The 22,815-nt window shown below is 34.5% G+C and overlaps 1 protein-coding gene across 1 annotated transcript; it reads right to left on the bottom strand.

The window, feature by feature from the left end:
- Nucleotides 1-149: 149 nt before the first annotated feature.
- LOC6577536 lies at nucleotides 150-22,233 on the bottom strand. Its single transcript, XM_002003465.4, has 5 exons — nucleotides 22,143-22,233; nucleotides 19,781-20,039; nucleotides 3,737-3,916; nucleotides 780-940; nucleotides 150-716 (listed from the first exon to the last, which is right to left on the bottom strand). Exons 2-5 carry the CDS (start codon nucleotides 19,842-19,844, stop codon nucleotides 429-431), a joined length of 693 nt encoding a protein of 230 aa, XP_002003501.2. The 5' UTR covers nucleotides 19,845-20,039; nucleotides 22,143-22,233; the 3' UTR covers nucleotides 150-428.
- Between the last annotated feature and the right edge of the window lie 582 nt (nucleotides 22,234-22,815).

The following is a 22,815-nucleotide window of genomic DNA, read 5'->3' on the forward strand; positions in this document are numbered from 1 at the left end:
TGAAAATTACCATAGCCACAGCCGTCCACAAACCAGTTGCCTTAAGATTAGTTGTATTAGTTGCGAAATAAAAGCAGGCACAACAAATAACTTGAATTCCTCTAAGTTAACAGTTTTATACAGATATATATATATATACAATTCTATACTTTTAGTTTTATGCAAAAACTTTATTTGAAAAAAAAGAATATTAGAAATAATTCTTTTATATACATGACAAGTTTACATAGTTGGCTCAATATACATGTTGTTTATATATCATATATACAAATATATATATATATATATATAATCGGTTAGTAGAGCGCTACGCGGATTTTGTATTATATATATTTATTGGCAAGGCAAACTTTTCCTGGTTAGATTTTTTTTTTTTTTTTTTTTTTTTTTTTTTTCTTTTAGTTGCGTGGAAATGCTGTGAAAAGCTTTTATACCTGAGGCTCATCGATGTCGCGCACCTCATTGTCCTTAGGCTGCTTCTCGAGCGGCTCACGGCGATCGTTGTCGTCCTCCATATCGTCCAATTCGCTGCGGGTCGCAGGGGCCGATGTGCTGGGCGAACTTACCGGCTTGAAATCGCCATGGTTGTTGATGACGCCCTCGACCACCTCCTCGCCGCTCTCCAGCGGACGAACATTGACCAAACGCACCTTGAACAGACTGTTCGAGTCGCCGTAAACGGTCTCGTTGATCTCCACCTTGTGACCATCGACCACCTTTTATATAGTAAATGCATTTGAGATTTCGAACGCTTCTGTAACACTTTGATCTTGGCTCACCTTAACCGTCGATGTGGTATTGCCATTCTTGGTGCTCAGCGGTGTCAGCGGGCGCAGACCGAAGCCAAGGGGAGACTCGGCTGAGTCGCCAGAGCCAGCTACCGAATCATCCTCATCCACGGCGATGGGCCAGAGGCGAGCGCGCAGACGGCGGAAAATGTCTGCAAAATGGGAATGCATAAAAAATGTTGTTGTCTGTGGTATAATTTAACGCGAAAACAAGCAAAGGAAAAGTGGTAGGTAGGTGTGCTCGACGATGCTATACTCTGCACAATAAAGAGATGCGTAGATCTGCGAGAGATCTGAAATATTTTTATACTCATTTTCTTACATTAAGAGTAATATTTTGACCAATAAAAACTATTTAATGACTGCTACTATTAACAAACAGAGAACTTCGGGCTAAACTGCAAATATTGTTATTCAAATGGATATGAATAAAGTCAGAAGAAAAAAAAAACAAAACAAAAAAAAAAACAAACTATTCTAGGTTCTAGGTAAAAATGAACTGGGAAATCAATATAAATATGTCGATAGCTCTCTAAGAAGTAATATTCATCGATGATTCCTAAGCATTTCCTGGCAATTTAGAAGCTGCTAACTTTGTAATACCTATTTTTGGTTAATTTAAACAATAGGGTATAGTAATAATAGAGAGGCCACCGTCAAATTGAAATAGCTCTGCGCTTACGAGAGCAGCTACAAAGGCGACTCGCCCTGGGAACTAGCGCAGGTGTTGAAAAGTGCCAAAAATGTCATCTGGAATCGACTTGTCTCTGGTTGTTATTGTTGTTTTTGTTGTCATCTCTTTGATGATGCCCAGACGGTAGACGCCTTTTGCCTAGCTAATGCGTTTTTCTGTTTAAATTCCCTAATCCGTAAACGCACTAAAGAAAATAAAAGAAGCGTTTTCTGTGTCGCCGTCTGCTTGCTACCTAATCCTCTTTGTCCCATACCAGAGTCTACCATCTATCTAACCGTCTACTGTAAGAGTTCTCACTCTTTGCCTGCTGTAGCTTACTATTTTTCTCTCCCACCTCTCTCTCTCTCTCTCTCTCTTCCTCTCTGTATTTCTCTCTTGTCGCGAACCTTGTCATAAATACTTGACCGCATTGTTAGCCTGGCTTTGGCATGGGGCTCATTCATTTGCTTGTTGCATTCTAATGAGTTTAAAGTGTACATCAAATAGCTGACCAGCCAAATGCTTGACATCGTTCTACAAACGAAGACCTCTGAACTTTATTGAAGGTTATTTAGGTTCTAGAAGTTGTAAAAAGGGCTTTTTACTATTAGTTTGGCATCATTTCAGCTATTTTGAATTATTGAGTGAAAACTTTATACACTCATAAACACAAATTTATGATTTAACAAGTTTGGTGGAAAGGGCTATAATGAAACTCTTTAACTTAAAATATATTTTTGAATCAGATTTTATTTCATATATTATTAGTGGCTAAGTTTTCAATATCAAATATCTGAAGTTCACCAAATGAATTTGGATTTCCTATAACATACATTATTAAAATTGTTTCATTCCATAATAGTAATGCCAAGCCAGTGTCACCATTAGTCCTTTGGCATGCAAAGTATCTAACATGCGGTTTAACTAACAATCAAAATGTTAACTAACAGTCAAGCTGATAGCTAGCAATCAAACTGTTAACTAATTGAAAATGAACGCCTTGTACTTATGTTTAAGTAACTGTTAGAGTATATCAAACCCTGGACAGCTTATCATTTCATAAAGTCTATTCATAAATGCCACACACTTTCTTTCAGTGTCAAGTAGCTGTGAACAGCACAGAAGTTTTTCTCAGTGTTTTGTTATTCACTTGTTATCTTTGAAGCTGATGCCGAATAAAAGTTTTCTGCATATAAAACGAACCATTGGCTTAAGAACTTTTGTCAGCGTATTAGTTAGCAAAAGATTTATGAAGTTTTGGCCACTTCTTCATCCCTAGTTAAGAGCCGGTCATTTTATAAATGTTTTTTCCTCTATGCTGGCTGTTGTTGTTGCCTTTTTTTTTCGCCCGAAGGCTCAAACTTTTCACTTTTAATGGTCAGCAGAGTTTTGTGACCCAGCACATGCATATCAATATAAATTTATATATGGAGAGAGACAGAGAGAGAGAGAAGACAAGTACAAGGCATAAACTTTGTCTGGCCCATACAACATTTTTGACATAATATTTTGATAAATTGTTTACATTTTCCAGTACCCCCGTTAAGTTTATCTGTGCGGCATTTTTTGAGATCTCACTTAAGCTGAGTGGGGAGCTGGTGTGGAGGAAATTGCGGTCAAGCAATGTAAAGTTTTTTAAGGGCTTACAGATTATTTAGAGAATTTTAAGATTTCGAATATAACAATAAAATTGGAACAACAGTTGAAATATAAATTTATTCTAGTCGGAAGTGCCCTGCAAGGAATTATCCTGAACTGTAAAGAAGAAGTTACAATCATCCTTTGTACCTACCAAGCAAACTATAAGTCCTACAATATCTCTGTTAAAAATATAAAAACAAAATATATCCAAAAGTGATCAAATACCTAATAAATATGTCTTTATTAATTTCTTTTTAAACTATATCAAGTACGTTTTTTTAAACTAATAATAATGCCTTTGCTATAAACTCCTCAAAATATCATATTAAATTCAACAATTTTTCGATTCCAATAGGTTCAATCAATGCATATTTTTATCTTTTCCTGTTAACTTCAGATATTTTACATACTTTTTGCAACTGGACTTTGATGTCTTGCTTCTGTTCAATCATATCATAAAAAACTTCCATCATGTAATAACCATAATAATGAAAAGTGCATTAAGTGCATCCCCTACTTTGTAATTATACGCATCTGAGGTCAGGGCAACATCAAATTGTAATTAAATGCAATTGCAATTGCACATGCATCACGTGGCAGCCATAACAACAGCAACAGAAGAAGAAGAACTTACCATCAAAGGTATTGGCAAAGCCCAGGTTAAAGCGGAAGACAGATGGATTCGATTGCAGGAACGGATTGCCAGCGCCCGTATCAATTACGCCCTTAAAATCGTGGAAACTTGGATCGCTCGATTCGGGCTGAGCCTGTGGCAGAGGAATCACCTCCGCATCGTCTTGCGGACTGTTGCGTGCTGCAAGTAGAATGAAAATTTAAATTAAAATTAAAATAAATAAAAAATACATTTTACTGCTCATTAAAAGCATAGTCAAGACGAGCCACGCCCTCTCATAAATTAGCGGCCAGAGCTGCCCATGAAATAAGCCAAATCAGCAAATTCGTAAGCAGAAACCGCAAAGCGCTGCAAATCCCTTTGTTTCCCTTTGCCCCTTGTGCTAATCATTTAGTGGCCTCATTAGCGTTTATTAGACTTTTCATTTTGCATATTTTGTAGCGCAGCGCAGGTTGTCTATAGGAAAATATCTCGACTGCCGTCGCTGACCTTCTGAATGTCGAGCCATTATTAGTTGGCCAACAGCGAAATGCTGATGAGAGCTCTTTGTAAAATGATTCGAAATAATAAAGAGCTAGCTTTCTCACTAATCCAAGTCAAGGTTCCATTAACAGATTCAAAATTTTGTACAGATATTTGGTTACATTTTCTAAATTAATTATTTGAAGATCTGACGAATTATATTTCCTTTTATAATTTGCAATCGAAATAGGGTTTGGCTTTGCAAATTTTAAACACATTTAGAATCAAATAAATTTTTATAAAATTGCTAATCAAAAATATTTTGTTTTCAAATTTTGTTAATATTCCTAATTGTTTCTTTAATATATTATATTTCACATGAAAAATATCAAGTGTTTTCAGCAAATTAAGAAAGTCTGATCTAATCTTTTTATTTCCCGTTTTCTTGTAAAACAGGCAAAATACAATTTTATCCACGAAAATCGATTTATATATTTCTTTCAATCGATCAATATCGATAGATAAAATTATTTAATGAATTAAATAAAAAATATAATATATGAAATATTAATTTTCGTTGTTTGTTTATATGATTTATGTTTCATCTCCAATTGAACGCCTACTTGCTTATCTATCTTTCCCCTGAAAAACTAGACCATCCTTCCATAATAAACCATTCGGCGACCGTACAGTCGTCGGGGTAAATAAATAACAGCTTGCAACTGCTGCCACAGTGAGCATTCAATCAGGCGGCTTTCAGTTTCGGTTCCTAGATAAATCTGTGTTCCCCTTCGGCCATATGGCACTTCATAAATCTCAGCAGCTGAGACTGACATACAACAAGTGGCAGCAGCAAAACGAGGAAGAAAAAAAAACTAACGATGTTAAAAATAAGTCGAGCCAAGACTTGGCTTGACTTGGCATGAAATGCGATATATGAGAGATTTACATGCTGCGTAAAATGCGTACGTAAAATGCAGAAATGTACGTGACCCCGTGGACGGAAAACCCCCTTTTGCCATATGCGCCAGAGGAGGTCACAAAACGAATGCACTTTCTGTTCGTTTTTTTTAAGCCGATTTATAAGTAAAACACACGGCACTTGCAATATGGTTGGCTTAAAGTGGTGAGGGAGGGAAGCGCGGTATCGGATGTTGACGAAACAGAAGCATAAACAAAATGTGGGCTGGGGTCACATATACGAATGTCATTTACAAGTGCAAATATTTACCTTTTATGGCGCACATGAAAGTGGGCTACAGCCGGGCAAATATGCAGCATGGATGTTTATGTGCATATGCCATGAAAATAATGGGTATACACAACTGGCAAATGAACTATAGTAATTATGCTTGAAGGATTTCCAATTGATATCTCCAGTTTTGCTCTTTTTAACAATGAAATTCTTTACATTCTTTATATCTTATATTATTTACATTATTTCAGAAAGACCTATATACCCCTCTGGCATATTTTGAGCACATTCGCAAAGCAGATCAAAAAGTCAGCTGCACTGTTGCATATAATATTTCATGGCTTCATGTTGCATACCTGGAGGGGTTCGCAGTTGCGATGGCAGATTTTGCTGCCAACCAAATTGAAACATGTTTGAGTGGGGGTCTGTGGTGGGCGAGGGTTTGGCGTGCCAAAGAATTTATGAAAATTAAAATGTGTTGCAGCACAAGTGGAATGATGTGCCAGGTGGGCGGAGAGAAAGAGAGAGCGAGAGAGAGACGCCCAGTCAACCAGAAAAAAGGGCAAAATAACAGAGTTATTAATCATGTGAATGCTATACAAAGCGGCAGGCGTGGCCCTAATGAAAACATCTACATGGCATATTCATTAATTTTCCAATAATTAAGCCTGACCTCTCCTTCGCCCTCAGCCCCTCGACCCTCAGTTCTATTGTTGCCGTTTTTCTGAATTATGAAATTAATAAAGGCAGTTGGCAAAATTTCGCAGCACTCGGCGCTTTTGTTCTAAACATAACGAATTTGTTGCTAATTATGTAAAGTTAACTGTGCGCCCCAAAGGGTCAGACGCGGCCACGGGGGCGGGGCTTGTGCCCAACAATTGCTGTTGGCTGGTTTTTTTTTTTTTTTTTTTTTTTGGTCCCTTTGTGCTGAAACAGTTTTCGTCTTGGTGCTAATTGCCAGAAACGGACCTGCGCTCAATACGCTTCAGACTGCGAAGCGCTCCTGGAGAACGATTCAGGCGCCCTATGCGTCAATTAATTAACATAATTGTACAATTTTGCATAATTAACTATGCTGCGATTCCTTTATTATTGTTGCTTCCATTTTAGCAGCTTTGCCTTGATGAAAAAGAAAATAATAAATGTGCAGGAAGCAACTAAATGTTTAGGAATGAAAATTGTAAAACAGCATGAAAATCGTGCTACCAACAAAAAATTATTATATGTATTGAAGAGTCAAGATCTGTTGATTTATAAACAAAAGTAATCATTTATAATTTTATTTATGAATGATTTTCTAATTTTTTAACTATTTCTAAGGAAATACAAAAAATATTGCCCTTATTTTTTTTCTTATATTCAAAGTTTACTTAAAATATAAAGAGCATTATTATAGCATTATTATCATATTATTAATTATAAATAAATTATTAGTATTATTAATTAAGTCCTCTTTTATTCTTTGTTTATTTATTAGTGCTTTATTATTATTCTTTTTTTTTTTTTTTTTTTTTTTTTTTGTATTAATATTATCATTTTGTGATTTAATTATTTTCTTTAAGCAAAGTGGAAATAATCATTGATTACCTTCTTTCCTACTGGCGTTCATATTAACTTCATTCACTTTCAATGCTTTTCTCTCTACCTCACATTCTTCTTATATTCATAAACTTTGAAAATCTCGCTTAATGCAATCATTTAACAAGCTGTAGCTAGACAAAGCTTTAAGGGATTTACATATTATTCGAAGCAGACGTACTAAGTTCCAACTGCAGCAACTCTCTTCAATTCGCTTCAACAACTACCATAATTACGAGCCTCCCGCCCCGCATCCTATCTAAACCATACCCTGCCATTGCAATTGCCTCTAGGATATGTGGGTGGCAGAGTGGGGAGGTCTAGCGGAACATCCTGTAACTATTATGCCAACTTTTTACATTAACCAAAGTGCGGGCTATTAAAAATTCATTAATCGCACACAACTAAAATGTAAAATACGTCATAAAAAACACAAGTAGACAATGAACAAGAACTACTTAATACCCTATAAAAGGTGTGGCCAACATAATCATTATACAATGATTGATGAGCTAAGATTTTTTTTAGATTGAATTCTCATTTCCTTATCAGAATTATTTAAAAGAAGAAAACGGAAAATAATAATAATCGAGATTTTTGTTTGTAAATTCATTTAGAGGCAGTTAAGATTATTTATTAAATACTATTAATAAAGTATAAACTAAAAACTTTATTCTCTGTCAACTGCAACTGCCTTCCACTCAATTATACCTCGTTAGGCTTCCCCGAAACTATAGGGTATTCACAAATACAACAACAACAAAAAGTGAACAGCAAAAAACTCAGTGGGAAAAGTTTAATTGATTTGCGCGCAAAATTGCAAAATAATTGATAGATAGAACACGTTCAGAATTTAATGAGAAATTGCCCGCAGCGAAAGTTGCGAATATTTGCAAAATTTCACTACGATCATTTCTGAACAATTACATGAAAAAGTATAGCTATAAAAAAAAATACAACGAACAAAAAATGGCTATTACAATAATAATTATTAATTACAAAAGTTTTTGCGGCAAACAAATCAAAATTTCGAGATTGATTTTGATTTTGATTTGAAATTCTGATCAAAAGTAATTGTAGATTTGTATATGACGAAACCTTTTGAGTGATGCACTACAAAATAGTTACAAACATTATGACTATGAATATGTATGTATGTGTGCATGTGGGCAATCGAAGCTGAAAAGTAATTGGAAAACACATTGCATAGAATTGGTTTTCACTGGCCAAAGCTGGCCATATTCAATTTCGTGGGCACTTGAAAATTTCCAAATGCGTTTTGCCACAGGTTCAAGAGTGGAGGGGAAGAGAAAGAGCGAGAGAGAGGGCATGTGGGGGGAGGTGTGTACTGCCAGAGCAACCGACGCTTTTGGCCAGCATTTTAATTACCATTTTGGGCTCAAATTCGGCTCGGCTTGGCTGGAAAAAGCATTTCATATTTTGCAGCAATTTGCCAGCCAAACGAGACGAGATTGAGCGCACAAAGCCAAAGCACACGCACATGCACACTCATGTATGTGTAGCATAAATTATGGATGGGGCAAGAGCAGTTTTGTAATTATCGTCACATAGTATTTTATTTGGTCTACGTCGTATTTCATTTTTGCCTCTGGCTCATATCATATTTCAAACGAATTTCTGTTCTGTGGTAGAGTGAAAAGCTTTTCAATCATATCTGTCTATTTGTCTGTGTGTCTGTCTGTCCGTCTGCGTATGTATGTGTGCCCTCAATTTTGGCTGCATATGAACCAAAATTATAACAAATTATTTGTTAGCATTTGATTTAATATCAAATAATCTTTGGCATTAATAATGTTGTTGCCTTGGAAAGTCAAGCGTAATCAAGTGTGAATTTCAATTGAAATCAAATGTAATTGAAACTTTGAAAATAGGACCGAAAAATTGCAACTTTGCATACCCTGCAGCTCAATTTATTTAATTAATTTCTTGTTGACCAAAGTGTTAAAGTGAATTTAATTGAAAAATCATTTAAATAAGTAAAGAGGTTTTCCTTTTGGCTTAAATGTGAACCATTATCTTATTTTATTACTAATATTATAATCTATAAAGCAAACACATTTAATCTAGAATACTTCTTGTATTCGCTTTCACTGCATACTTTCATTTTAGGTCAATCTACTTCCCACCTGCACCACCTTGCCTCAAGGCCTCACTCAGCGTCTGTTGCCAATTATCTCGCTATCAGCGGACAGCCTTCTTTGTAGCTGTTGCTTATCAGAGTGTCATGGTCTCTTTCACGCCGCTGCCAATCAGTCGCCAGTCAATTCACCCCCACCCCCAGCCCCCCTTCGATGAGTCGCGTAGATAACTACGCCGCAACCTCTAATAGGCAACGCATCCGCAACAGCAACGCCGGACTCTGACCAAACACAGCTGCTGCCTCCACCTTCTCCTATGACCGATGTTGTTGTTGTTTTTGTTGCTTATATTATGCCTGTACTGCGAGTGACATTAATCAAGCCTAGTCCGAAGTCCCACATGCCACAGCCAGAGCCAGAGCCAGAGCCAGAGCCATCGCCACCTGCAGCATCCACATCATTATCATCATCATCATCTGCACTGCCCCAGTGTAGGGTGACCGAAAAATCATTGTAGACATTTGTAATTAGAATTGATAGCACGCAGTCGAAGCGAGGGGTGTGGCCAGCCAAAAGGGGCAGCTAACCCCACTGCACAGCCTCAGCACTCACACAGGCACACACACACGCACACACCCACACAATGACAAAGCAAATGTATAGCGGGTGGCATCGATTCCATTGCGGCAACTGTCGTTAAACAAATTTCATTCTCGCAGCCATTGAAAGCAAAGGGAAAACGAAGGAGGCTGTGTGTGCGTGTTGGTGTGTGTGTGTGTGAAGGGGGCTTGCCTTGCAGCACGTCCATCATTTGTTAAAAGTTTCACTTTTTTGCAACAACAGCAGCAACAGTAGCAGACCCTATCTACAGAGAATTTTGGATAGAGATGGGAGTCTTTGTCGTTGAGAGCGAAATATATGAAAAACAAACAAACTATTTTGTTGTTTACTTGTAAACATATATTTTCTTTTAATCAATATCAATCATTTAATAGGAACATAAACAAAGCAAGAAACTTGAATTCTCATATTAAAGGAAAATTAGAAAGGTGCGATTACATGCAAATAAATTGCATTCAGACAACCTATAATTGAAATTGAATATTCTAACGCTATAAATATTAAAATCAAGTAAGCTTGTTGCACTCAATTGCAATCAGCTCAAATGCAATTAAAGCTTAATTTCAATACTTTCAGTTATATACATTATATATATTGAAAACCGAATATTAATGTTACTCACTGTATATTCATTAAATAAATGTATTAGACATGTCTATATATTTATATATATTTTGTTTATAATTCAGGGTCTACGTTCGGCATAACATTATTATGGTAAAATATATAGTCTTTCTCTATTCACCATCTTGAGTATACCAAAAGAGAGTCAATAGAGAAGACAAAATTTGCTCGAATACATATGATGTTGCCCAGTTTCAGGGAAAACAAGGCAGATATAGCTAAATGACTATATATTCCCTACAAAAGAAAGGCTCAAGCGCTGGATCATAAATGAGAGACTGGCCCTATATAAAGACAAGCCTCCAGCTATCGCCTCTTCAGTTGAAGACCAGACGACCTGAGGGACAGTTGTGCTTCGATCGTTTGCTGAATGGTAAATATTTATCAATATTATTAAAATATTTTTAAAATACTTTTTTTTAATTATTAAATAATAACCAAAAGGGAAAAAAAAGTATTTTAGATTTTCTTTTTTATACTTTATTTATCTATTATATATTTTTTCTTGTATTTATTTCAGTTTCTATTTCTTAATTTACAAGTTTCTTGCACCCTTGTCGTGTCACGCTAGAAAAGCACGAGGCGTGGCCAGCTCTAGCATAGGGAATGCAAAAATGCGTACTAACAAAATATCAGCACACATCAATTGAATGGCTTTTCACTGGGCACAGACGACTCAACTGTGCTCAGGAGCACTTTCACTTGTGTGGGTGTGTGTGCACGGGAGAGAAAGATAGATAGAGAGAGACAGAGAGGGAATGACTTCCTTTTAAGGGTTGGCTTGAGTTTCACTTTCGGCTCAAATGCCTGTTGACACTTGCCAGCGCCCGGGAACACACAGACAGACAGTCAACTGACAGCCCTTGGATGTGTGCGCTTATCCACGTGTGTATGTGTGTGTGCGTGCATCAAACTAATTTTCCCCCTGCTTAGAGCTCTTGAACGTGACACAAGTTCGCATTTGGCTGGCCAAACTAACTAACTAACTGGCATCTCGGCCATCGGACATTGGCTCTACCGATGCTGATTTCTCACTCTTTAAGACCCCCTTACCACTCCCCCATTAAACGACGCCCATGCCACTGATTCGTTTTAGTTTGAGCTGCATTGGTTTTCAACTGATTTGAAATCATTTTAACCCAAATTGCATACAATTGAGTTTGTCAGTTTGTCAACTGGCGGCACAGGCGTCCCTTTAACAGTGTTGGGAGTGGGGCACTAGCCTAGCAGGGGGTGGGGAGGCGGTAGAGGCCGTTGAGGCTTTCTAGCTCCTGTATGTAATTGAAAATGTGGGCGTGCTCTGCGGGCGTGCACTGAATATTGTCGCAGCTCAGCCGATTCTCCTGCCTCATTTGCTGCTACGTGCTGGGATTGGAGATTAAGGTTTCAAGTGCTTTAAAAAGGAATCCAGCAAGAGAAACTAGGGGAGTTCCTGAATGTTAATGCAGTGGAAACTCGCAAATCAAAACTTCTCCCAAAGATATATATATTTTTTTTAATTTTTAAAACTTTTTTTAATGTTTAGTCATACACTTTTTAAACATATATTTTTTAGTTGATAACAAAAATATATTTTTTTATTATTATTTTTTATATTTGTTTTCTAACATATTTTTTATTTATTTAAATATAAAAGAAAATAAATTTTAAATTAATATTTAAAATATATATTTTTTAATTAAATTAAGATATATACATATAAAAATAACATTTAAAAATAAATAAACAATATAAATATTAGATGTTATTATTTTGCTTAGTATTTTACCGATTCAACATTCACATTTTTCCGTATTAAAGTGCATAGAAATTTTAGAATATTTTCAATTTAATGAAATTATTATTATTATTTTTTATTTCTCCCCTTCAACTTTTTTTTTAAATAATTGTTTATCTAATCGAACACAGACCAACATTTCGGCCAAACCGCTGCCCACAAATCCTTGGCTACCAAAAAATAAATAAAAGTACATGTTTATCAATAAAGAAAAATTGTGACCCAAATGGCAGAAACCGCTAAACCAAATATAAAATTTGCATTACAATAAAATTAAATTTAATTAATTTTTTGGGTCGCTGGGTCAGGTGGCTGGCACTTGTCTTGCAATCGGCAGGTAAGTCAGGTGCTGGCTTCATTCTTCACTTCCCAGTCATTCATTCACGCATTCATTCAATCATTTCTCATTCACTTCATTTGCATTTTGGCGAGAGATCAACAAAAAAAAGAAAGAGAAAAACAAAAACAGAAAAATGCCTAAATAAAAACCTTGCCCCATTGTAAGCCCCTTTGCAGAATGTTGTTTGATTGTTGTTGCTGTTGTTTGTTGTCGCTGTTGTTGTTGCTGTTGTTGGCAATGCCAAATGTGACAATCGTGTCACGTACGCAATGTTCTGGAAGATTGAACGTTACGTTTGTCGCGTTTAAAATGAGTTTTTTCCCCAGTCTGAATTTGATTTTGATTGTTTGGCACCCGGACACGGGTCCCCTTTACTCCCAACTCTCAAAAAGAGAAAAACTTACCAGCCCAAATGGCTATGATTTGTCGTTCATCCCAACTGCCACATGTAGCAAATTATTTGCCAGCAAAAACGAAAATTGTTTAATTTTGGGCGTTTTTCTTTTTTTACCTTTTGATTTTTGGGTTTGCCTCCAACTCCTCAATCAACGGCCAGCTAAGATTTATTATTATTTTTATATTTTTCGACGTTGAACACGTGCACAAAATTTTAAATATATTTTCAGAATTGATTTGCAGGTGAATTTCGCGATCAGCTGCAGAGATTGCTAATGAATTTCGGGGTATGGAGTTCAGAATTGTAAAGGAATAAATAGCTGTGAAGCATGCGCTAATTATGATTTGAATGAAGTGTTGGAAGAGATATTTTGGTAAATATTACACTGAGAAGCACATAGAAAGGCGATGTGAAACATGAGAGAATTAATTGAAGACAGATAATTTGAAGCAGAATGTAATTAAAGCAACTCCAAAAATGTTGATAAAATATAAATAAATGAGCTCTTTGCGAAGTCATTCTTTAATAAGACAATCCGACTTTAAGGATTAATTACAAAATCTATTCAAATTTAACTAAAACTCTAGCAAAGCATAATAAGCATAACTAAAAGTCAAAGATCTATTTAAGCAAATGCCAACAAGTCATTTTGAATATTCAAGTACTTTAGCAAATCCGTCAATTAGAATGGGCCAGGACAAAATGTGCAGTCAGGCAAGATGTCAATGTGGCCCAATACTTCAAAGATGCAAGCCAAGGAAATTTCATAAATGCCAACAGGCTGCCATGCAGGCAGAGGGACTCCTGCGAGCATGATTTATGATTACTAAACTACTTAATGCTAATCAATGTGAGCGTGGAGTCGTAGGCCAGTCCATGCAGCTGGCAATTCATTGTTAATTACAGTGTAAATGCATTGTGACAGCCAGATATGCACATGCACATGCACACATACATATATGTATGTAGAGATATAGATATAGATCTCTGTCTCTCGCAGCGAGTGTCTGTGGAACATTTTTGGTTAGGCAGCAAAAACCGCAAATTGCCATTAACGAAAATCTAATCATAACCGGAAATTAATTTGACAGGAATCTCATTAAATTTACAGCCACAAAATGGTGCCTCACACGCACACACCTACCCCTTCTACACACATACAATCGTTTAAATCTGCACACGTTGACATTGCCAGCTGACTATTTGAGTAATACTCTAGTATTTTCATTATAATACACAATTATTCACATATGTATATATCTATATATGGGTATATATATGTGTGTGTTTGTGTGTGTGTGTAATTTGAGCAACTGCCTCTGCAGTGTCATATACTCTCTTTCTCTCTCTCTCTCTCTCTATCTGTCTCTCTCGCTCTCTCTCTCTCGCTCACTGCGCCCCTTCAACGCATCGCCTCCTTTCGTAATTTATTTCTGATTTTGGGTTTGCGCCATGCGTGGCTGAGCATTAGGCGCTTGCACATTTTGCCAGCACATAAATTAACATAAAGAGCCGGCTGTTGCAGCAGCTGAGGATGGCCCCTTCTACCCCTCCCCCTTTTGGTAGGTGCCACCCACAGTGGCAGGCCTTGCAGCGCTTACGTGACATTGAACCAGAGCTAAATGCCTGTGCAACTTTCAATCACAATCACAGCCAACAGACAGACAGTTGGCCAAAATTTATGATTATTCAGCTTTAAAATTTTGCAAATGCCTTCAACTGAGTCATTAGTTGCACATGATGGGGATGGCATGAGGCGGGGCAGAGGGTTGCATTTAACTTAGAGCTTTTCGTGACAGTTGACAATTGGCAGAATATGCCTGTGTGTGAGTGTGTGTGTGTGTGTGTGTGTGTGTGTGTGTGGCTATTGTAATAGCCGGAAATCGCAGCTGATAAAGCAATCAGACAACGAAATTGTTTATTAATTTTGCGTTGAACTCAACAAAATATCAACAATGCAGCCAAATTGAAGCCAATTAGCAGTAGACCAAAATAATTCTACACATAGACAGCTTCAATTTCACACTAAGAACTAATGGAAATTTTATTTTGAAATAGGAAAATAAACCAACATATTTCACATTTCTAGAAAGAGCAGGGAAAACAAGTTTTTCCCATTCTTAAGCTGCATGTTTACTCTGCTCGTTCTGGAACACTTTCAAATATTTATTCATTTATTGCATAATATTGCTTATTTACTATATATTAAATAAATTTGCAAATGTACATTTTTCATATTTTTTTTTTTTTTTATTTATCAGTCAGTTATCAGTCAGATTTTAGTAGAAAAATTATATCTGGAATACGCCTTTCATTTATTGGAAAATTCCAAAACAAGAGTGAAATTTTGTATATATGTACAGAAAATAATGTTTTGTTGTTGTTGTTGTTTTTTTTTTTTTTTTTTTTTTTTATACATTAATTAGTAATTTTTTAGCATATAGCTTGGACCCTATATAAAATTGAAATTTAATGGATTTTCAGAATAAAGCTCTATAAGCTTAAACACCGTAATTTTTGTTATTGCTATACCCTACAGTCTATCTAAAAGAAAATTCGGGTATAATGGTTATGCAAATATCATGAAACATACAATAGGTGGTATGTAAATTATTACCTATAGATTCTGAACAGAATCAAGAGTCTCACAATCTGCCTAGTCTCACAATCTAGGGTATCGCCTAGTCAGGCTCACTCTTACTCAGTTGTCTTGTTTTATTTGTTTCTAGCAACAATTTTTGCACAGACTCATAAATATTTAAATACAATTTTTTCAGTCATTAGGTAGCTTAATTTTTCTCGTTATTTATTCAAATGAAAACTGGCAACGGCTTCAGAAAAACAACTTATGGCATGACCAACGCCTCCCCCCACCTCCTCCCCACCATAATAAATCAACGTTTGGCTATGTAATCAACACTTATGACGAACACTAGAATATTTCATTTTAATTCATTCATTCATTGGAAATTTAAGCAAAGACAGTTGCAATACAAGTTTTTTTATTAAAATCTACACAAATTTTTACTTGCAACTATAATCAACAATTAACATTAGACAATTGACAATAAAAACGACAAGAACGTGGCATTTACTTTACCATTGAATTATTCATTTGAATACTGTATTTTTTCTGTGGCTAAAAATAAATATTTTCTTTTATGTAAAAAGCAAAAAAAAAAAAAATAATAATAATAGAGAAAAAACACAGACAAAAATAATCAAACTGCTAAGCGGCTTACCGCGTTTTCCACAGTTTTACTCATCAACTTAATTGTACAAAAATAAAAGTGCTTATTTACGCGTGGGAGAGAGAGAGAGAGAGAAAGAGAGAGAGAGAGAACACACAAATGAATAATATTCTTGCATACGTGTAAGCAATTTAACAAAAAGCTTTGTGACTCACACTAGACAATTTATGCATGTAGAACTCTGATAATTAAGGTAATAATAATAATAATAATATCAACATAATTAAACTGGGAACTTTGATCAAATGGAATATTGTTGGTTTAATTTCAAAAGGAGCTGCAAAAGGCGCCTCCTAGGAAAAGACTAAATGGTCATGTGAATTCTATTGCAAATGGATTCCGAAAATTTTCCTCGATTTAGAGCACTGAAACTATCAGAGAAGTCGAAATGAAGACTATAATAGAACACAGGTGCGGAAAGGCTTCGAAAATAGTTTCTGAATTTGCACAAAACATTTTTTGCAAAAAAGAGCACTGACTTGAAACAGGAATAGCGATAACACAGCTGAGCTAATGTTAACACAAATTAACAATCATAATACATACAAACAATGGTAATGAATAATGCAAGTTCTAGTGAAAAGAGAAACTCCCGGAACACTTTGATACACTTAACTTTGCGTGACCTGTGAATCACCTTAAGTCTTTGTATTAGCGTTTATTTTCTATTTAAAATCCCAATTGAACTCGAGTTCAAGAAACCCATAAAAAAAACTTTGGCCACGCACATGCGAACCGTGATGTTTTCTATTTTTGATTTGTAACATGATATATTTGCAATATTCAATATTCAAATTTTTGTTTATACATTTTGTTTTTATTTTGTTATTGCTTTTTGCTGGCATTTTTCAAATCGTTTAACTTGGTTTGAGAATTAATTTGTGTATTCCATTAACAACTTAAGACAGGCAAATTCGAATGGGATAAATAAATTTGAAAGTAAAGCTGATGGAATATATTAAAAAAAAAAAAAAAAAAACATAATAGGTGAATATATAATTCAAATGTTTACATTTTATATGTTTATACGTATTTTAAGAAATTAATAATATTATATTTTTAAAATATTATACATAATATATTAAAAACAAAGCAGTATATTATTATTATTTATAGAAGTTTATATCAAATTTATACTTTCGAATTATTTTTTAATTAATTATTATTTGGCATATCTGATTAAAACAACTCTTCTATAAAATTACCAATAATAATTAATTTCACACCACAATAACTATAAATAAAACTTCTATTAATCCATTCACAATGCAGTCCCAAGCTAATTAGCTGCAATTTATGAAACTAATTCAAACATGGCTTGTTTTTGTAAATACCAAAAATTAACGCCTATTGAATTACAAATTTGGATAAACTTATTTATATGTATATGCATAACTGTGACAAAATTGAACAAATTGCGTCACAGGCAAATAAACAAATAGAATGAATGTTTATACAACGAAAATAACAATTCCTAATAAGGCAATTTATTAATGTGAACAAAAAAAAAAAAAAAAAAGAGAAAAGTAAATGATTTATTTGAATTTAACTGCAATTTCCACAACATGCAGTTTCAATTTGTACGCGGAACCCCCCTCCCCCCTGGGGTACGTATGTTTATTTCATGGTAAAGGCCTTAAACACGAATTATAGCCACAATTAACCCAATTGCATGTGGCCCTGGCTGTTGCTGCTGCCAGTTGCCATAAATGTCGTCAAATATAAAATATAAAAGAAAATAAGCACATAAAATAAGCAGCAGCGAGAGAAGAAATTGCTTAAGAGCTCGGGAACAATTGCACTGGACAAATTGCAACAGCGCCAGCGAAGAAATCAGGCCAAGACGAGAGCCCAATAAAAATAAATAAAAGAAATTGCAATTCTCAAGAAGTGGGTTCATTAAACTGATGAATGCCTGCGGCACAACTGCCAGCGACATAAATATATATAGACATATATATAGGAGACTTGAATTAAAATGCAAATATATATAAATATATATTACATACATACATATACAAGAAATTATGCGTGTGTCATAAAACATGCCTATAAAGCAGAGAGAGCGAGGGATGAGATTATCTAGTCACAGAAATTTTAACTCTTACAATATTGAATCACCTTTAATTAGTTGAAAATGTCTTTTATGTTTTATACAGATAAGGAGGATATATTATCAGTCCCATTGGCTGGCAACAAATAGATCTGGGTTTGAATGAGTATTATGAAATCGACAATGCCCGACTGCAACATTTTTTCGTGTTCTTTTCTAATTCCCCATTTAAAATGCTGATTTCCTGAACCCCAATCTAATATTTTATCATCATAACAAATAAATAAATTTCTTGAAAACTATTTTTTATTAAACAAAAATTATGGTTAAAAAGAATCCCACTAGCTTTTTTTTAAATTTTTGTTATTATTATTTTTTTTATATACAATTACCCGGAATTCTTATTAATCGCAAAGAACAAAATGTAATCAAATATGACAGCAAAAAAATTGTAGCTTAGACAGCTGGGAAAACACATTTTTGAAACTTAAGAAATAGACATATAAATACATAAATAAATGTATATATGTAAGTAAGTATATTAATATAAAATAGACAAATAAATATACATAACTGTATGTATGCAATTTAATTGATATTGATATTGATAAAAGATTTTACATATATGTACATGTTTTTTAATATTCTTGTATATTTTTTTACTATATTTTAATATTTTCAACTAAGCTCTAAGAATTTGTAGTTAAACAACAAAAAATTGTATTTTCTCAACCTGAAAATATGCATAAAATTCGGAAATTTCTTTGGTAAATGATTTAACTGCTGCAAATTTGACAAGTTCAAGTGGCAGTGGCAGCTGCCATCCCCAGCCAACCCGCCTCTCTGTGCCCCCTGCCTCTGCTTCTGAGTGCAACCAATTCAGCAACTCCAACTTTAGCTGCTGCAATTTATGCATTCAAGTGGCAGCAGCCACGACAACGACGCTGATGAGGCAGCTGCGACTGCGAGTGATGCTAGCTTTCATCTTGTATCTTGCATCTTGCATCTTGAATCTGCAGGATGCATTTTGCCGATTGTCAAGTGTTTGCTAGCAGCGACGTTCTTATCAAAATTCGCGAGCATCATTATGGCATCACAAATTACAAATACAATTACGTAATTCCAAGAACAAATTTGCGGCAATCAGAGAAAATATCTTGAGTTTCAAGTTCTTTACTCAAAGAAATAAATTCAGTTAAAAATTTATTTTTAAAAATTAATATTTTCTTTCATTTTTCAGTTCAAATTAGTAATAATAGTGATTCATTTATTTAAAATTCATCTATAAAGAAATATACCTAAAATAAAAACAGGGAAACTTTTTCCATCTTATCATTGATTCCTTCTAGAAATTAATGTAATTTATTTACTCTCCCAGCGTTGCTTATCAATTTGCATTAACAAAAGCCAGCCGTGGGTTCAAAAGTTCTTCAACAACATTATCAATCTTTGATGGAAATAAAATAAAAAATGAACATCAATATGAGTAAATTTGTATTTCTATTTATTTTTTATAAATATATACTTAGATTTTCTGCCTGCTTAAACAACTTTAAACTGGTTTTTGTTTATTTATGCATATATTTTATATATTATTTAACATTTTTTTTTTATAGTTTTTCTATTTTTTGTAAGTCTAGAACTTACCTGGCAAAGTCCAAACGTCGCTGACAGCCAGCGTGATCAGTAGAACACCGCACAGCAGCTTCATATTTATTTTCACACGATCTTTATTTGTTTTCTCTTTTGTTTTTTGTTTGAGTCTAACAAATGTTTTTATTGTTTTATATTTCAAGCACCTTTGTTATGATCTGTTTTGCTTTTCTTAGGATTTTCGATTTGAATTGTTCTGGCACCGGTTGCCGGATTTGGTTCTGTTTCGTAAGACAAACAATAGTCAAATGCGCTGAAATGCGTCGAGGAAACGGCAAATAAACAGAATGAACGAACAGAAATCACTGAGTGAAATGAGCGCAACAGATTGAGCGACACACAAAGAGTGTAGGTGAGAATCGTGGGGAGAACACAGCGAATACTAGTGAGAATCATATACACTGTCCGCACTCAAAGCAAAGCAAAACCCACTCACGCTCAATTAGTTGAGCTGCGAGCTTTATTAAAATGATTAAATGGCAACGACAAAGTCATTAAAATAAAACTAAAGCTTAAAGCTGAGGGCTGTCTGAGTGTGGTAAGCCATGGGGATCATTGAGTGTATGAGACTGTCAGTAGGAAGAGATGAGTAGGCAGATATATAAAGAATATCGCTTTTAGCTAGAAAAAGTTTAGGTTAGGTTTGAGAAAAATGCATAATAAATTATATAGACATCTAGAGAACCGAGGATATAGGTAAGAATTTAGCTCAGTGAAATGAAATGAATGGTCAGGAAATCATATTTTTAGTTTAAGATCAGTAAGCCATAAATTATCATTGTAAGACTCCTCTATGATTACAATGATAAAAAAAACAATATGAGAACTCTAATACTTCTTTGCAAAAAGTCAATAACACAGGTGGCCATGTTCAGCTGGCCACTAGTGTAGGGCAATGCATGGCGGCAAACGCGGCGAATGCGCAATTTTTATTGCATATGTATACTTAGTTGTCTGTTGTTGTTTCTTCTCTTTTTTATAGTATTCGTTGCATGTGCCCCTTTTTTTCGTATGCGGGCTAATCAATTGTCATTTGTGCTTCGTTAGTTGCACGTTTAATACGTTTTTGTTTGAATTTTGCCTTGCTTTTTTGCTTAGTTTTTGTATTTTTGCTTTGCTTCTCAGAGAGCAAAAAGAGAGAGAGAGAGAGAGAGAGAGAGAGAGAGCGAAATTATGTCAATCAGTTAGTTGGCAAAATAATCACTTGTTGTTGCTTGACTGCCTACCGAGTTCAGGGTCAATGCTGGCTGATTTCGTAAACAGTGGAAAACTGCTTTGGCTGAATCACTCGATTCACTTATCGATAGCAGGTGCTATCGATATCATTTATGTCAGCTAACTGATTGAACTTTGGGCTTAGTGGCAAAAAGTGCTTGGTTCCCGGTTTAATTCCAACTAATTTAATTACAGATAACATATTTAAATATCATGTAAAGATCAGCTAAATAATTGCATTGCTGATGATTGAGTGTTTCTAGATAATTAGCTAAACGTAGTTGAAAAGTCACGACTGATCGTTGCCCACATTGAAAATCACGATTCAAGTTTATGAATTATAACAGAAAGATTAAAAAATCAATTAGCTAACACCGTCGACAAGCCATTATCATTAAGAATATTTCTATTTTAACTCCTATCTTTAATTTATTTATTTTATTATAAATTATTTTTGAGATTATTTAAAATAAAAACAAAAAATTTTGAAGGAGTATCTGGAAATAATCAGATATTTTCTATAAATAATGAAAAAAGCCAATTTTTTTTTTTTTTTTTTAGAATATTTTTTTAAAGTTTAATATGTATTCAATATTTAATTATTTGTATTTTTTTTATATAATTATAAGTTTTTTATATTTGATAACCTTTTTTAATGCGCTTTATATAATTGTTGTTTTTAAATAATTTCAAAAGTTTCAATATAATCCTCCATTTATTGATGTTCTACAATTTTCCATAAAGATGTCGTTTCATTTAAAAGTGTACATATTTATATTGAAATTTAATTTTTATAGCTTCAACATGGCTGATACAAAATTTCAGATCAGCCAAAATCGTATTGCAATTCTAAATTTGGTAATAAGGAAATCTTAATGTTTATAACTCGCACGCGTTTTAGATTTCTTTAAAGCACATAAACAATTTTAATATTTATTTTAAGGCACTAAGATTTTCTTTGCACAAATAAATTTCACTTTTTTGCGCTGGAAATTCATTTTGTTGTTTTGTATATTCAATTTCTTTAAACAATTTTTGGTTGTTTATAAACATCAAACGGAAATAACACAAGCATATTTGTACATACATACATAGGTATTTACCTATATATATGTAGGCAAATATTTGCAAATTTATTTACGGTTATTTTAGTCTGTTGTTGCTTTCGATGTTGTGGCTGTTGTTGTTGCACGCGCGATCGTTGAGGTCTCGCGTCTGTTGACTTTTGTATACGATTTCGGACTAAACGTTGCGTACAAATTTGGCTTAATTTATACCAAGGCACGCAGCTAACAAAGCACAAAGAACAGCCAAAGCGAGAGAGAGAGACAGAGAAACAGCAGAAGAAAGAGACACAGCGAGAGAGAGAGAGAGCGTGCGTATGTACGATCAAGAACTGGAACGCATGCAACGGCACGAACAGTGCCTTAAAAAGTGAATGTCTCTTGGCTGCACTTTGACTACGAAACCTCCACAACCGAAACGAGCCCTTGACCAAGGCTTGAAGTTTATTTCGCTTTAAGAATTCACGGCAAATCGCCGACAACGACGAGCAACGCACGCCAAGCAACGCTCTCTGTATTCCAATAAGAACCGGGCAAAAGAATAGCATAGAACATTTAAAAATATTCCACTAGCAAATACCCTAAAATGTTCTTGATGAATGTATTTGTAAGAAATTTTCTTGCGTTCTGAAAATAGACAATTAATGGAAATGTATTTCAGTTTAAAAAATTAGTTGAAACGATATACAAATTATATGCGCTGTAATATATGATAAATTTTGTTACCAAAATTACAACAAAATATAATAT

Source organism: Drosophila mojavensis, unplaced genomic scaffold, assembly GCF_018153725.1.
Source record: "Drosophila mojavensis isolate 15081-1352.22 unplaced genomic scaffold, ASM1815372v1 contig_36, whole genome shotgun sequence".
Classification (NCBI taxonomy): Eukaryota; Metazoa; Arthropoda; class Insecta; order Diptera; family Drosophilidae; genus Drosophila; species Drosophila mojavensis.

Bases quoted from the DNA above. Each gene is read 5' to 3' on its own strand.
- LOC6577536 (XM_002003465.4), bottom strand. From the start codon at position 19,844: ATGAAGCTGCTGTGCGGTGTTCTACTGATCACGCTGGCTGTCAGCGAC. The intron at 3,917-19,780 runs GTAAGTTCTAGA...TTCTACTTGCAG, and splicing joins CGACGTTTGGACTTTGCCAG to CACGCAACAGTCCGCAAGAC. The intron at 941-3,736 runs GTAAGTTCTTCT...CCCATTTTGCAG, and splicing joins CTTTGCCAATACCTTTGATG to ACATTTTCCGCCGTCTGCGC.